Source organism: Alligator sinensis, unplaced genomic scaffold, assembly GCF_000455745.1.
Source record: "Alligator sinensis unplaced genomic scaffold, ASM45574v1 scaffold560_1, whole genome shotgun sequence".
NCBI classification, from domain to species: Eukaryota; Metazoa; Chordata; order Crocodylia; family Alligatoridae; genus Alligator; species Alligator sinensis.
The window spans coordinates 1,670,734-1,688,031 of NW_005841837.1; the positions used below are offsets into that span (position 1 = coordinate 1,670,734).

Consider the following 17,298-nt stretch of genomic DNA (forward strand, 5'->3'; position numbering starts at 1 on the left):
CCTGCAGCCCCAAGTGCAGCCCCCACATGCTGGAAAGAGCCCAGCGCAGCCCCAGGCCCAGCGCGCAGCTTCAGCCCCTCCCATGCATATCCAGGGCACATACCTTCCCCCCCTCCACCCCTTGCCCTCCCAGGGTGCGCCCAGTGGCGGGAGGTGCCCCACCGCTCCGCAACCCCCGGACAAGCCTCAGCTCCAACCCGTGCCCTGCCCCTCCCCACCCTGCCCTGGCTGAGCAGCACCTGCTCCAGCCCCTGCCCCACTCCCTTCCTCACTGCAGGGACCTTGATCCGTCCCCCTCCCCATGCCTTTCCCCCCCCGCCACCATCCACCACAACAGACTTACCAGCTGGACACAGCTCTGTTAGAAATCAGGTCGGTATTGGCCAATATGCCTCCTTAAAAATCAGCTATCGGTATCAGCCCCCAAAATCTCTATCAGTGCACCCCTACAGTGAACATCTCATGTAGGTGCTCCCACTAAGTAAGAAAGGAACAATCATTTTGAGGGACAACTCCGCTGGTCACCATCACAGAGTACAAGGGTTACCTGTTACCCTTTAAGTAGGCCCGATCCTTAAGGACCAATCAAAGCCTTTAGTTTTGACTAAAACTATACCTTTTTTAATTTAACACTCCCCTCTTCTCAAGATAAAAATGAATTTAGTGCCAAGTCAGCTGAATGTTACAGCAAAGCAGATTTAAACTGCATCTCAGGAAAAGCCTCCTAACTGTAGACAGCAGGACAATGGAATAAGCTGCCTAAGAATCTCCCTCACTAGAGTTTTTCAAAGTCAGGGTAGTATCTGTATGGGATGGTTTAAGACTACCAAATCCTGCATCTGTGCCAAGTGTTGGATTAGACGACTGACTTGAGGTCCCTTTGAGCCTTATGGTCCCAAGAACATTTACTTTAAATCCTTGCATAACCCTTCTTTAACTTCCAGACCAGATTCCTGACACTGTCATCAAGCATGGTCTTCTTCTTTCCTCCCTGTTCTTCCCTGGGTTTTGTTTGTTTGTTTTCCCTCCAATTTCAAAATTGACTGAAAATGTTAGAAAGTTGATTGCTAGCTGATGCTAGCCAGCCTAAATGAAATCATTCCAGGGTCTGAATACTGTGCCCAAAATTCACCCCCACAACTTGCAGAGATTGGCATAGTTTATGCCAATCTGCGCAGACTGCCTGCTCAGTCTTTCACATATGATAGGTAGTGGTTCTGATATGTTGGATAGGGACCTCTATTCAAAAAGGCACTTAGGCACCTAAAACAACCAGCATGCAGGTAGCCACACTGAAGTACACAGGACTATATGCATGCTAAAGGATCTAATTCAATGCTTGGCATATGCAGGGGGCAGCTTAGGTTTCCTGAATAATAAATAAGAGAATTTGCATCCTCACAATTGTCAAGCTTCTTACCCTCTTCTACAACCAGTATATTTTCACACACATTCTTTGTTATGTTTTTAACACATACAGTTATCTCAAGAAGAAGGAATGCACATGGCCTTATAGTGAGCAGAAGTAAAAATTACCTTGAGCTGAAATAGTATTGGGGTTACACTGATAATATCTGTTGGAAAAGTGGATTAAAACTCTCTCTCTTTCCTGAGTTTCTCCAATTAGTGAAAAGGCCTTAAAGAAACTCCTAAAAAGATAAAGAAAGCTGAAATTAAAAATGTAAATCTCTACTGGCTGCTAAAGCATTTAGATTTTAGCACAATTCAAAGTAAGGGATAAATGACTTCATGCCTGCAACTTGTTTCCAAGAGTCTTCTTACAAAAGAACACCCAACTAGATAATTATTCCATGTGTATTTAATCCCATTTTAATAAAGGGTGAGAGGTAGGTGAGTTACTAATGGTCTCGGAAGAAGGATAAACATGCCAATACAATATTAAATCATGTAAAATATTTTCTTCTCCTCTTTTAAGGGATGCAATGGGGGGAAATGTGGGGGGGGGGGATATTTTAGGGCTAAGGAACACATCAAGGATAAGATACAAGAGCACCACTAAGGGCACTGTCCCCTTCCCCTAGGTCTGTTAGAGGGGCTCATTATTATGGACAAAGTAATTTTTAAGGTCTTTTTTCATTGCTCTCTAGTTCAGTGTTTTTCAGCCTTGTTACACCCACAGCACCTGCAACCCCTCCATAACTTTTTGGAATTTAGAAGCACCCCATTTAAAAACTGATTTATTTCTTATAGTCCGTACCTTCTCGCACCCCATGGCACCCTTAAAAGAATCTCACAGGGTGGCAGGATGGGCAGCAGTAGGCAGGGCACCAATGAGAATATGAAAGGGGTTGGTATCAGTGCTCAGTGCTGGCAGGAGCCACTCAACAGGACAGACTGGAGAGCTTGAGGGTGGGTCATTAGACCCCAGTCCCTATAGAAGGCAGAAGAGTATGACATCAGCCACTGGAGGTGCAGAGGCTGGGGCCAGGTGAAGGCGGCAGGGTCAGGAGCTTGCCATGCCCTGCTTTTGCTGCCACCTGCCCCCTCCCTGTCCCCAGTCTGTCATGCTGGATAGAGGCCTCTATTCAAAACAAACACAATGCTACAGCTGGTCCTCCTTGGACTTGAATGCCAGAGCCTGGAGTCACTTGTCCCTGCAGCACTCCCACGAGCTCTGGGAGCATCAAATGAGTGGAAGAACAAGCTAGGTGGAAAAACACAGCCCCATATCTGCCTGCCCATCCATGGCAGAGCACATCACTCTGAGCACAGGGATGATTGACACAAGACCTATACTTGGCACCACTTGGCACCTTCCTCCACTCCTACCCGGCTCCTAGAGCTGATGGGAGGGGCCCTGGGGAATGGTGTGCTAGGTGCACTGCTTGTCCATGGGATGTACTGGGAGAGGCCCAAGTTGCACAGTGTGGGGAGAAGTGACCACTTTCTACCTCATGCAGGGCCAGACGCCATGGCAGCCTTCACATAGTCTCACAGCATCCCAGTTCAAAATCACTGTTCTAGATGATCAGTTAGGCCCAGACCCTGCCACTGCTCAGACAACGTTAGGTTGCAGCGGGGGCTTAGCCCAAGTCACGGGCAAGCAGTGATGATGGTGAAAACAGTAACAGCTCAGCCAGGCCTACATATAAAATCTTTATGACCAACTTGAAATACAGTGCATCTTGCGCAAAAAAAGCAAGGTGACAGCTGGGACCATACAAAATAGAGCAACCCCAATTGGTTTCATATTCTCTATGCTAAATTATGTCAAATGAAGAAAACTGTTAACAGAGACCCGACACGCTCATCATGTGTGTGTACCTAAGAAAGCCAAAGAAAAAGGCTGAGCCAGTGAAGGCAAGGAAACTATGTACGTACTTCAACTGACCTAGCAACTAAAGAAGACAAAAGACTAAAGATGCATTTCAAGAGAAACTTGTAAACAGTACAGGAAAGATGCCCTATCCATAACAAATGCACCTTGCTCACATTTCTCAAAAGCAGGCATCCAATGTCAAAGGTTTTACAAATGTCTCAATCATTCAATGTATGCCTGGAGGTTTGTAAACAGACCATCACCGGTACAAACTATAGCAAAGGGGCTGCAGAGAAACACAATTTTCACACCTAGACAAATACAAAAACAGGAGCCAGGCAATTTAACAATTGTAATATGATGGTCACCCTTTTCCTCTCTGTTTTGTTTGGACTCTAATCAGCCAACTATCAAGGGAAAATGCTTTGAAGCTACATAATTAAACTGTATAAGAACTAAGCAAATTTGCCAGCAAGGTGCGCGCTCCAGAAGAAACAGAGAGAGATCACTGCAACATCGTGCCCAACTTAACCAGCAACAGATCCTGTTCAGTGAAGGCTGCAAGACTGAACCAGCTTCCTCTGCCTGCATTGGTGAGAAAACACTACTGCAGCTAAATATGTAATAGGACTTTGTGGTGTAGTTCATTTCATTGGGAAGGAGTCTTTTTCTGTCATTTAGTTTTATAGCTTGCTTGTGGTATTGTTATTAAAGCCTTTCTGCTATTGATGAACCAGGTGGAGTGTCAATTCTTGGGGCACTAGGTTTAAAAACCCACTTTCTAAGTGCAACAGTGGTTGGGCCAATGGGCATCAGACATCTTCATCTATGCTGGGCAGTGGGGAAAAGTGGCAGCAGATGGATCTTAGTGCCAGCTTGCCTTGGACCCAAACTGGGCCCACCAGCAGAAAATGTTGCTGACCACAGCACCAAGGAAAAGAAGCAGGAGGCTGTGGCTCCCATGCTTGAGCACAGCAGTTCCAGGAGCAGTCTGACCCTCATGAATTGATCCTCACAACCCTTCCACAAGGGAGGTATATTCTATTCCCACGTTACCAATGGGAAACTGAAGCACAGACTCACCCCCATGGTCACAACTGAAGTTTCATTAAGGGGGCAGGGAAAGCAGGTGAGGGGAAAGGGGACACATATCTTCCAACTTCCAGTTCAGTTTCTTTATTACAAAAGCATCCTTCCCCCAAGAATCATTACTAGCAATGCCAAATCTTAGAACAAAAGCTGGTATATTCCTTAAACCCTGAAATCCTGGCTGCTTGCAGATGTTAAAAAAAAACAAACTCAAAACCATACTTTACTGGAAGAAGCAGCACATTACTTTGACCTGGCTCTGCAGCGTCTGTATAGAACAGGCGCTTCAGCAGGGCTTTTTGGAGTTTTTATCTCAAGCTGAGTCAATCAGTTATTAGATAAAAGCACCAAAAAAACCACTAGAGCACCCAATCTATACAGATATACATTGGGTGAGCTGGGTCCAACTAAAGCACTGCCTCTTCTGGGCGTACACTGGGTTCAATGTAGAACTGTGCCAAGTTTAAAGTGCCAGGTTTTTTGTTGGTTTTTTTTTTAATGTCTGCAACCAGGACTAGAGTCAAGTGATTGTATCAGAATCTCAATGTTCATTAAAAAACTAGGTCTGTAGCCCTCGTAGAAAAAAAAGTATGGAGACACAGACCCTCAAGGCTCAAAACAAGGAGGTAAATCAAATAAATTTCAACATTTACAATTTTTTGCATATCACAGGAGTTTTGGTTCAAGAACACAAGATTTGAGTCCTGACTCATGACTTCTGAGCATGAGGCTATATCAGTACACATGTTTTTACTCATAGTATTACTAAAGGTTAAGTGAACTGACTAACTTGATCAAGGAAGCTGCAATACTACAATATTACTGCACCATCTCCTCTATATATTTGGGTATGGAGATACAGAACAAACTATTCAGAATGAATAAGGAGGGGTGGCTTCCTGGAAGTCAAGTGGATTCATTCTAAATATTTCACGAGTCTGTTCTTTTTTACAGTAAGGGGAAGCTGAATGACAGAAAGTCAGCAGTTGTTTCATTCAGGGGTAAGCTGCCCCGGCTTACTTCCACTTACAGCAGAATAATTGTGAACAGACAAAATAATTTACCACTGATCAACTGGTACAGGGAAAGACCCTTACATTGGTATAATGGTTTCATCTACCCATAACCTGAATGTGCACGTGCACATGCACATATATGCTATGGCAAGTAATTATCTTATTTAGTCAAGTTACACATTTTAATACAACCTATTTCCCAGTTCAAGATAAGTGTGCCATCCAATGGTTTTCTTCTCTTCCCAATTCATAGTGCTGCTCAGGTTTCCTCAACATTTAAATTGTGTGTTTGCAAACAGGTAAGAGACATTCCCTAACCCAGAGAACATCACTGTAACAAACAAGACAGATAAGGCAACTGCAGCACAGTAGTTCAGCTGATGAAGATTGTGCAAAGATCAGGACTGAGCCGGGATCAGGTTTGGGCCTTTCCCATATTCAATGGGAAAGGCCCAAACCCAGGAGAATAGACATCTTCAAATGTGCATACCTGGCATTGTGGCTGGTGGGAAACCCCCTACCCGCTGGTTAGGGTTGCACATCAGGACCCCAATATAAGTGGGGATAGGACCATCACTCACCTCATCCTTGCTCCCCCATTTCCCTTTGCTACAACACATACCCCTGCACACACAAAAAGCACGGTCTGTGACAAACAACCCTTTAAGGGGGTTGCTGTCTAGTAACTGGGAATAAGCCTCTTCACATGCTTGGCTCTGGGCAATCGTAATGCCTCTGGGCACCACATAATGGCCAGTCAGCCTGAACCTACCTAAAGCAACCCTGATGCTGCATTGCCGTGGGCAATGCTTGTATCATGCCATAGCGTATTTTTCTGAAGGTCACTACTATTAATATTAAACAGAGGTTATATAGAGAGAGCAGGCTTCCTAAGTAAGTACTGCAAAGTAATTGCTGATTGGTTTTCACCATTTAGAAGACGAAGTATATTTAGTATCACACTGCCCAGCTGATAAAACCTCAAACATGTAGCAATTTTTCTACCCCCCAGGACTCAATCCTACATGAAACTCAGCACTCTGGCTCCACTCCACTTAAGCACATGAGCAGTTCCACTGTCTTCAGTAAGCTAAGAGACTTTACTGCTGACCTTCTGGATGTGATGTTTATAAAAGTGAGAGAACGATCTAATGAGATTCCTACAACACAAGTGGCTACCTTAAGTTTAGCCAGCATGACATAGAGCGCCAACTTCAAAGTGCTCAAAACCACTGCACTTGCAATGGTATATGACCCCTCAGAATATTGTGCTCCTGAATGGTCCAGAAGTTGTCATACTAAAAAGCTTGACACTGTGCTTAACAGTGTGCTGAGACTCATAACTGGCTGCACAACTCAGGACAGGGGGTCGGACTTGAAGATCTACTTGGGTCCCTTCCGACCCTACATCTATGAATCTATGAACTTATACATACCCAGATGTACTTCCTATACTCTCAGGTATTAGACCAAGTGACATAAGAAGACAGATCCCAACATCATTACTGATAACAGAGGCAAGAGATGATGAAAACCACCTGCTCCATCAACTGTTCGCTACAGACCCGAACAGATGGACGCTTAAGAGGCTAAAAGGTTGTAAACTGTTTGTACATGGAACCCACAAGCTCCTGAAAGAGATTGGGGATGCTGAACGAAATCTATGGGGAGTAACAAGTGGGCTGACCACTGGGAAAGGTCAGACCTGTTCCTACAGCTTTTTATACCAACACTAAACGAGTCCTCCATTGGGCATAACCTTGACAGAGAAGCATGGGCCAAGCTGAACAGACTGAGATCTGGATATGGATGCTTAAAAACAACACTTTACAAGATGAACATCTTGGACAGCCCCCTGTGTGACTGCGGTGCTCAATAAACAGCACAGCACTTAATTGAAAGTTGTGATCTCTACAAATGCCCAGACAGGGCAGAAGGAATCCAGGCACTGAGCGATAATACCAGTCAGTGGCTCACAGATGTGGAAGGTGATATCTGGTGCCATACTAAAGAGAAAGAGAGTGGGTCAAGCATGCCTTGGACTACTTTACACCTTACAGGAATGAGTTTCTACATAAGAATTTCACTAAAGAAGTCCTTTTGAGCTAGGGACAGACATTCAAAAAGCCTGAGCCTGAATTGATTCAATCTTTGCAGGTTAGTCTCACCTGGCTAAGCTAAATCACTCTGTAACTGGACAGACATCCTATACATACAGGTACATGCCTGCAGGGGCTCAGGCTAGAAGCGGGGGGGCACTAGAGCAACCATCCCTTCCCTTCCACAATACTGAGCTGAGGGGGGATGTGGTCAGGCCCTGGCAGGACGCTCTGATTAGCCCAGCAGGGAATTGATAACAGTGCTTATCACCCCTAACTCAGTGTTTATCACCCCATTAAGAAAACAACAAAGGGACATTACCAGCTACATGTTGATTCTGCCTGTTGATTCTACCTTTTGACTCAGCATAGACCGTAGCCAGCATGTGGTCTGCTAGCTAATACACAGACACCTCTCATCAAGGCAGAGGGGAAGGAGGAATTCTTGCTTAGCAGGGAGTGGTGAGGTGGAAGGGGGAAGCAGCTCAGTCTGTGCCAGAGCTGCAGCCAGGGAACAAAAAGGAGAGGCCAGCCCTGCTGTAGAGCAGAGAGCCCCATCCAGCCCAGAGAGCATGCCAGGATGCTGGGGGAGTCTGGTTTATCTTAAACCAGCAAGGGGTATGGGACAGACATAGCATAAACCAATTTGACCCAAATCAGTTAAGTTTGATACTACATTCAACCAGGTATATCTCAAACCAGTTTCAGCCATTTTCAAACTGCTTTATGTGCACTGAACATCTGTTCTGTTACAAATTTAAACCAGTTTCTGATCACTTAAATTGGTTTATATGTAATGTCTGTCCCTAGCCTTGGTGACAAGGGCCAGCTTTAAAACTGGCCTTTGTAAATTTATGCCAGGGGTGTCAAGCTCAACTTGTGCCCTGGACAGGATCTGGACTGTGGGACTCCTTGTGAACCAAATCCAGCCCAAGGTATGAGGAAGCAGCAGCAGCTGCAGCTCTAGCTCCAACAGGGAGCATAAAGAGCAGCGCTGACAGCTGCAGCTGTAACCTGAGACACACATTGACACCTCCAACCCCCACCACATGCCCTGTGCTGAAGTCAGAGCTCCTGCTACCGTGTGCCCCATGCTGCAGCAATTACTTCAGCTCTGACTCTAACATGGGCAGCAATGGAGCCAGTGGCCAGGGAGGTAGGGCTGAGGTAGTGGCAACAGGTCAGTGGTTCCCAACCTTTCAGTGGCTCCCAACCCTTTTTTGCTGTGACCCTAAATCCAGGTCACAACCCCTGCCCCCATCTCACTCATGCCCAGCAGCACCAGCAGACCCCAGGCCAAGCTGAGATCGCAGGGGACAGAGGCAGTGAGAACTGCGCGGACCATGTGCCAGGAGAGCCCCGCAGGTGGGAGGGCTGGAGTGAGGGCGGACCCCCTGTGACCCTGATTTGGGTTGCAACCCGAGGTTGGGAGCCACTGCAATAGGCAAAGTGACCAGAAGGCAACCAGGGCTGTGTCAGCCCCCACCCAACCATCTGCTGCCAATCATTATGTCCACTAGTGTCTGAAGGCCCTGGATTGTTTGGCAGGCCATTCCCCTGGCCACGTCCTCAAGTTCCAGTGGCCCACCAGTAGTCTGATAGGCTGAACAGAGTGGCTCTGGATCCAGGCCATATGTTTAACACCCCTGGTTTATGCCAATGGAAAAAATGACAAAACTATAATCATTCAAATTTGATACCAGACAATTAAATCTTATTTTAAATCTCTCTCTTTTAAAGTGCTCCCATTTAACTGCCATAATGCACACATCCATCTCACCTACGCAGTCAAAGAGCTGATGCTTCAACTCCCAAAATAAAAAGACCTGAAAAAATCTTGAAGACAGGGGTCTGAATCTGATAAACATACATGCCCCCCCCCCCCCCCCCCCCCCCCGGAATATTAAACTTCTAGGGCCAAATTTTCAAACAGGCACTGAAAGAAAGTGGCCAGGTTTTCAAAAGTGCCCAGGCACAAGCCACTCCCATAATTCTCAATGTTCTCAGATGTCTAAAATGGATTGGTTGGGATGGGTTGCTGAACTGTTCTGAAAAACAGGCTCTGCTGTAAACAGTGACTGTACGTTGACTGATTTCCAAAATTAACCCTCTACAAAATCATAAACTAGTTCATGATTCAGCTGTTAAAAACTCTTCTTATTCTTTTGATCTATAACAATCCTCTTCAGGTTCGATCGCTTCTTTTCATGGGACCACTGCATCACTACAGCTATTTGTAGACATGCTCAGCATTTTCTAAACTATGTTAACTGATTTGTGTTGAACAGTTCAAACCAAGTTTCAGTTCAAATGAACGAGTAATAGATGATCATTGACCATCATGGCAGGGGGCACTGGATAGACACAGCCTATACACTTGACAGCCCCTTAACAGAGGTTGGAAGTAATTACGAGGTGATAATAAACCTGTGTAAACACTGCTACATTCTTGCAGTTATCCTCAGGAAACACTAATCTAAAGTTCTGTTCCAGAACCTGTAATTAACTTGATACTTAGCAGGGTGAGGTGTTGTTGGCACATTTGCCTTTGTAAAGATGTTACTTTGTACCTGATAGCCTCTATCTATTGTTTTGCAAAAACCCAACTTGAGTTTCCCTGGGGGAGAGGGGAGGATTGATATTTGCAATGCTTATCTGCTTATCTGAGTTCCTAAGGACTGTTTTTCCTAAAAGCAATGTTGTATATACATGTTAATTAATACAGTTTAAATTGCCTAATTCAGACTGCCTTAGTCTGTGTTAACTTTAATCCAAATTCAGTGAGGATCAGTTAATCCGGACTGGAGCCAGTTTTAATTTGGACTACAGACACCCACATGTACCTAGTTACAACTGTAGTCTGGATTAAACCTAGAAAAATGTAACATTTATAAACAGCCTATGTGTCCATTCTGATCCCCAAACTGCAGAAGTACAAGGAAGGAGAGACAAGTGGGGGCGCACACATTCCTAGAAGAGTTTCACTCACTCTTCTAGGAATGAGTGTGCCCCCACTTGTCTCTCCTGCTTCTTATGCAGAGCATTTCTAGTAATCATTCTACCAATTATTCCTCTCCCCTTTGATGCATAACTGATTAGGGGCAGCAGAGCTAGAAACTGGGGTACAAAAGGGCCAGAAGTCAGGTGCCTGTGGAATTTCTGTTTTTTTGGCTTTCAGCCTGGGTGAGTTCTGAACACAATGTATGGCATGGCATTCCAGGGAAAAGTCCAACTACAGGCCTTGATACTGGATTTCCACAAGGGGATACTAATCAAGGCGTTTTGAATGTGGATTGGTCAGCAGATCTGGGATAGAGGCCATCCTAGGCTCAGAACTAACTAGCAGCATATATACTCTTAGCAATTAAAGAGAAGTGTTTCCCTTCCAAGGCAATATTATGGATTGCTAACTTCTTTAATAAGGTTGTGATAATACACTAAAATTGCAAGCCAAAACAAACATTCTCCAAACCTAAATTGATCTTTCCTTGAGCTTTAGTTTCAATCCCTTCAGTTCCCTACGGACATTTTTTTCTATTGGAGACAACAGAAGAAAAAGAGCACAAGGTTTGAACAGGAAGACATACCTGAGTGAGTGATCCAGCGTCATACCCGTGAAATCAAAAAACTTGAGATATTCTTCTGCCACAAGTTTGCTGAACTCATTGCTATAAAAAGGGAAGGAAAACTGTTATTAAAATGTAAACTTTTGGCTGCTTTTATTATTGTAAAGAATCAACCACGTGAATGACATTTAACAAGAAGCCAAAGTAAAACACCTACTTTTTACCCAAGTGCTTTGCCACGTCAGAGCGCTTGAATCGGTCCAGCTGGTAGAGACGCTTAGCTAGTCTTCTGGCTGCTTCCAAATTGCTGTTGGTGCCATTGCTAAGATCTGTGCTTAAGTTTTCAGTGGCTTCTTTCTCCAGAAACTCATTGCTACCCATGGCAGACCTGGAGTCTATGAGCTTGTTCTTCAGTCCAGCATTGCTATGAGATAGAAAGAATGTGAAAGGGGAAAATAAAGTCTTTAATCACCTCCTAGCCAGTCAGAAAGTAAAGTCTTCTTGAAAGTGCTAATGCTATGGTGCTAAGATTACATGATTCAATGAAACCCACTTAACTAAATAACTGTTTGCAGTGGACTCATTTAGTTTGTAAATACCACAAGCCAAGATTCCCAAACACAAAGCTTCAAAGCTGGGTTCTTAAGCCTATATTTAGACATCTAAATCTATGGTTTACCCTTCAACAGTCCTGAGAACTCCCAGTGTCTTCAGTGGGAATTATTAGGTACCTGCCACTGCTGGAAATCAGGCCTAACAGAGCAATCCTAATGATGGAGTCCCCTGCTGTTTGTATTGATTTCTTGTTGCCCTTCTAACCATGCAGTGCAGGTGCCTGACAAGCTGCGCTTGAACCAGCAGATCACATACAATTGTCAAAAGGAGCTACCTACCTGGAAATAGCTGGGATCGGTCAGTTATTAATACACCCACAAGGGCAAAGTGAACATTACTATGACTTACAGCTCTCACCTGGTTCCCCAGGTCACCTGCTCCATAGTCTCCCGCCCTGTCCCAAGAAGCCTCCCTCCCCAACTCGACTTCTGCTCTCAGACACGGACTGGCTTCCCCTGTGGAGCTGTCGTGAGCCTCAGTAGAGTCCATACCTATTGATGATCCACAGCTCCTCTGAGCTACTGTGGATTTTAGAAGATGCCAAGTAAGGTGCAGGATACAGGATGAGAAATCTGATGGTTTAGGGGAAGCTGCATTACAGTAGCGCTACCAAGGTTTAGTACTCTGACTGTCACCTTAGCTCTCAGCATTTTCCACTACTTCAAGGGCCAGAGAAGCAGTAAAACAGAGCACTCAGACTCCCCACCAATCAGCTGTGGGCCAGAGAGGCTGAGCCCTGTAGCTCTCCATCTCCGCAGCTTGTAGAGCAAGGAATGGGACTGACTGAGAGGTTTTGCTCAGTTCCTCTTGAGCTCCTAGAGCAAGTGCGCTGAGGGGAGACTCCCTGTATTCCGACAGAGGGGCTAGAAGGCTTCTGCCAATGTCCCTCCCTGCTGGTAGACATTGTCCGATGCCAGGCAGCTCTGTTTCAGTTCTCTCAGAGCTGACTTTCTCAAAGATCCCTCCCAGAATAACATTTCACATTATTCCCCCTGCCAGGATAAATCAATCTGTCACACCCACAATCACACGCACATGCAAGGGTATGCGTGCACTTTTTTCTTTTTTTTTTCTTCTTTTTTTTGCATGGATTAAAACCATTTTCCAGCCAGTGCTAGTCTCAATACCTCCACACAGCAGCCAAACATGCAATGGCAGAAATTTTTCAAACACCAGTGCACCCATGTTCAGATTCTGTTATAGACTCCTGCCTTCAGTCTCCCATGATCTCTCATTAAAATCAACCAACCGCCGACAACACAAAAAGTTTAGGAAATTCTCCCACAAAAAAACCCTTGATGTTAAGCTTCTGTTAACAGAGGGTTGACACCATGTCATAGCAGCTGTTACAAACATGTTCCAGACGTGGGCAGCATGTGTTACAGAGGATTTCTAAGCACCAAAAGAGAATGCATTACAGCTTCATAAGCCATTATAAGCCTTTAGGCATTATAAGCTGTGTTGATAAACAACCAAATGACCTGTTGTTCTATCAATGGGTTAGTAATTTATTAAAGCATCTTGTAATTGTTTATTAGCTCTTTAGAAATGGGACCATCATATTAAGCGTGACCCCAAAAAATCTTTGCCAACTTGCTAAACTAGGAAAGACCTGCCATGACAGCATACACACCTGAGAACTACACCTTTCTTCCCACCAACTAGCAAACACACACTGAAACAAAAAGATGCCATACAGCATCATCAGAGCATTTTATATCAAGTCTCTCTGCATTCATGTCCTGCTGATTTACTGACAGTTGAATCAAAAAGCCAAGCCCTCTCAAATGTATACGTTTATGGTTGGAGTTCAGAGTTGCCATCTTAGGCTAAGCTTTTTCAAAGCATCTATGGGAACTGGACATCCATGTGGGATTTGTTTTATTTTAATTTAAATAATAAAAAAGACACCATAAAAAGCTCTCAGAGCCCTACCTATTACGTGATTAATATATGCCTTCTAATGCCAGCATTATTCAAATTCCACCAGATGGCTACCTGTAATACACAAAAGCTCCCTTCTTCTCCTTTGCGGCAGTAAGCAGTACATCCCTAGCCTTTTCCTAGCAGATGTCTGCAGCGTGCAAGGAAGAACACAAATTGCAGACACTGTGCAAAGAGCAAGTTGCAAAGTCCTGCAACCCTCACAAAACACACTCTGCCAGCAACCCCTTTTCCTTTCATACAAAGCACACACAGTACTCTGTCAGTATCTGACTCCCATAGACAAGTTCAAATACCACAGCCCAAATGTGTAACAAGAGCAAAGGATAAACTGCTATGCTGCGAATCATTACTATCCATGTGGCAACGTTTGTCAAACCTTCCACATCCAGGCACTGATTCCAATGCCATGTCAAACTCTGCATGACCACCAATAAATCACAGCCCTCCTTCCCCACTACTCTTTATAATGGCCAATATTTATCACCCTGTAAGGTGGCCAACCCTGACAGATGACATTTGCATTGTACCTGGAGTCGTTATCCATGAAAATGAATGCAACCTCCAACCCCCAGTGCCTAGTGCCAGCAACCACCATGCAGTGAGATAGATGTTACAGCAACCATAAGATTCCAGCCAGTGTGCTGGCACAGTATTTGAGCAGTAAAGGGGGAGTGAACAAAGGGAAAGAAGAGAGCTGGCTCCTTTCTCTCACCTTTGGATTAGAGCAAATGGGGGCAAAATACGGCCCTTGGGCCAGACTCAGCCTTCCAACTGATTGTATCCAGCCCACGGCTGCCCCTGCAACGCTCCACATGGGGCTGAGCCCTGCCTGCTTCCACCCTGGGGCAGCCTGCACAGCTTCCCAGCAGGGTTGTTCCTGGTGCTGCTACAGCTGTCCGGGTACTACTTGGATCCCCCCGCTTCTGGCTAAGAGCTCACCACACACTCCAGTGAGAGCATGGAGACAAAGAGAGGGGCAAGGAACTCAGCCCAGCTGCCCCAGGCAAATCTGTCAAGGTGAAAGAGAGACCATCGGCCACCTCCTATGGCTCTGTCCCTACACCAAGGATGTGTGGAAAAAGGTAAACTGGCTCCACGAAGAGGTGACAGGAGTCAGGCTGATGACGATGAAGGTGGCACTGTGCAGACATCTGGCTAAACATCAGGGATCCCCGACAACCCACATCAACCAGTTTGTGTCCTGCATCAAGAGCACCCTGCGGAAATGCAGGAACCTGCTTATGTACAGACACATGAAGCTCAAGGAAGCAGACTGTGTTAAAATGTTTCTGAGTGAACTCCAGTCCTACTACCAGAAATTGGTGGCAGAGAACAGAGAAGATGAAGCCAACTCCACCTGGCAAAGGGGCACTTGGCAAAGCCTGTTCAAAGACTCTCCGGGATAACGAAAATGACAGCGACACAACTGGACCTTGAGACTGAAGACGACAGCAGCAGTGTCAGCAACAGGGACAGCAAAAAGGACAGTGACTATGCAGAGAATGGAAACCCCAAATGTCAGGGAAAGAACCAAGAGACTGTGTAAGGGAAAGGACTGTGGATTGGTGAGCAGAAGCACGAATGTCGAGGTGCGTCTTTTGTAATGGGTGCACATGCAGGTTTTTAATGCGTTTTAAAGCGTGTGAAGAAGAGCTTATGTGGGATCCTGTGTGTGTATATAACTAAACCTTTATCTATATCTATCTTTCTTTTGTGTCCCCTGCAAAAAAACCCAAAACAAAACAAAACAAAACAAAAAACACCTGGTGACAGCTGCCAGGCAATGTGGAAGTGAATCTTTCACAAGGGCCTGCAGAAGTAGCAGAGACCTGAACTGGCAGGCAGCCCACCATGCAGGCATGGAAAAAACACAGCAGGGAACAGGGGTCCACTGAACTGCCCAAGACAGACCTGCCACTGGCAGGCAGAAATGCTAGACCACCTCTTCTGGGACTGCCCAGATGCCAGATAGGTGTGGAAGAAAGTACGCACACTCCTCCTGGTGGTGACAGGTTTTAGAGACCTGACCAGGGCAGCAGTTCTCTACGGACACCTGCCCAGACAGCAAGGGACTCTGACAGCCCACTTTGACCAGTGCATATCCTGCTTCAGGTATGCACTGTGGAAAGCCAGGAACCTGCTCATAAACACACTCAGACCCCACAGTTGAGGACTGTATTAAAATGGGACTAAGTAAAATGGACTGGTACTGCAGGAAGACAGAAGAGGATGACAGGAAAGAAATGGCAGACCTCATATGGTGGAGGGGGGTCCGGCATAGACTTTTTCAGGAGCAGGCCCTCTGAGGAGGGCAGTGGGTGGGGGTATGGGTATGGAGATGGGTACATGGGCGTGAGGATATGAACTGTGTAATGAGGTTTTAGCGTGCTTTGAGCTTCCAAATGAACCACAGGGGCCAATTGGCAGAGTGCTGAAGGTGGAGTTATACATATATATTTATTTATATATAGAAGTAAATATTTTTGCAAAAAAAATAAATAAAAATGCAACATCACACCCAGCTTAACCAGCATAGCATCTTGCTCAGTAAAGGCTGCAAGACTGAACCAGCTTCCTCCCCCTGCATTGATGAGAAAACACTACTGCAGCTAAATATGTACTAGGACTTTGTGTGTAGTAGCTCATTATATTGGGAAGGAATCTTTTTCTGTCATTTAGTTTTATAGCTTGCTTGTGGTATTGTTATTAGAGCCTTTCTGGTATTAATCAACTGGTGTTGTGTCAATTCTTAAAGGCACTAGGTTTAAAAACCTACTTTTTGAGTGCGACATAAATCACTCAGGTGAACTGGTATAGGGGAGGGATCACCCCTAATGGAATGGAGGAGACTGGGGTTCTATTCCTGATTCTGCCACTAACCTGCTGCATAACCTTCAGCAAGTCACTTCACTATCCTGCTTTCCCCTCAGAAAAAATGGGGACCTCTTAGTGAAGTGTTCTGAGATCTAGTGATGAAAAGTGACAGATCACAGCAGAGTAACACAAGAAGGAAAAATTGCTCTATTTCCCTCTTTTGCCATCTTTGGCCGTTACACTCAGGCTGACAACAGTGCTAATAGCCCATTAGTGCCAACTGTAAATAGAGGGGCTTTCTGTGCAATATCTGTTCTTAGGAGCTAGAACCACATTCCTCAAACTGGAGTATACAACAAACTTCTGGAGAGGAAGGAACAGGAAAGCAGAAGAAGGAAATGGGGAAATGGAGGAAAAGGAAGGAAAACAAATAAATGAGGAGCAACTCTAAAGTCTCTCTTTGGCTTTGGGAAAGGTGTCAGGGCAATAACTGTGATGAGTGAGTTACTTTTTAAGGTCCTATACCACCATCAGAGAGGCACATAGTAGGAGAAGTTTGGAAGTCTCTGATCTGCAGGAAGACAACTCAGGGTAGACTCAGATCCCTTGCATAGATGAAACTGGACCTGAGGTATCTGCAGTCTACATGACAAAAATGAAAAAATGTTCATGATGTAAGCCCAAGAAATGTGTAATGGGCTTTACTTCATCCGTTCCTGGATTTAAAGACAGAAGGAACCATAACAATCATCTAATGCAATTCCCTGCATATCATAAGTCACAAAATTTCACCCAGCATTCCCTGGAAAGTTAAATTATGCAAGCCAGGAATAGAAGGGACTTGAACTCATCAGGCCCATGCCATCCTGCTG

At 45.1% G+C, this 17,298-nt stretch overlaps 1 protein-coding gene across 1 annotated transcript in view; it reads right to left on the reverse strand.

Moving 5' to 3' along the window:
- Window positions 1-17,298, reverse strand: part of PSD3 (pleckstrin and Sec7 domain containing 3) — a 162,769-nt gene that overhangs the window by 82,693 nt on the left and 62,778 nt on the right. The window contains exons 5-7 of the mRNA XM_014519479.2: window positions 11,268-11,474; window positions 11,072-11,152; window positions 1,537-1,649 (exon numbers count right to left, since the gene is read on the reverse strand). Of these exons, the coding sequence (XP_014374965.2) occupies window positions 1,537-1,649; window positions 11,072-11,152; window positions 11,268-11,474 (401 nt within the window). The remainder of the gene's footprint in view (window positions 1-1,536; window positions 1,650-11,071; window positions 11,153-11,267; window positions 11,475-17,298) is intronic.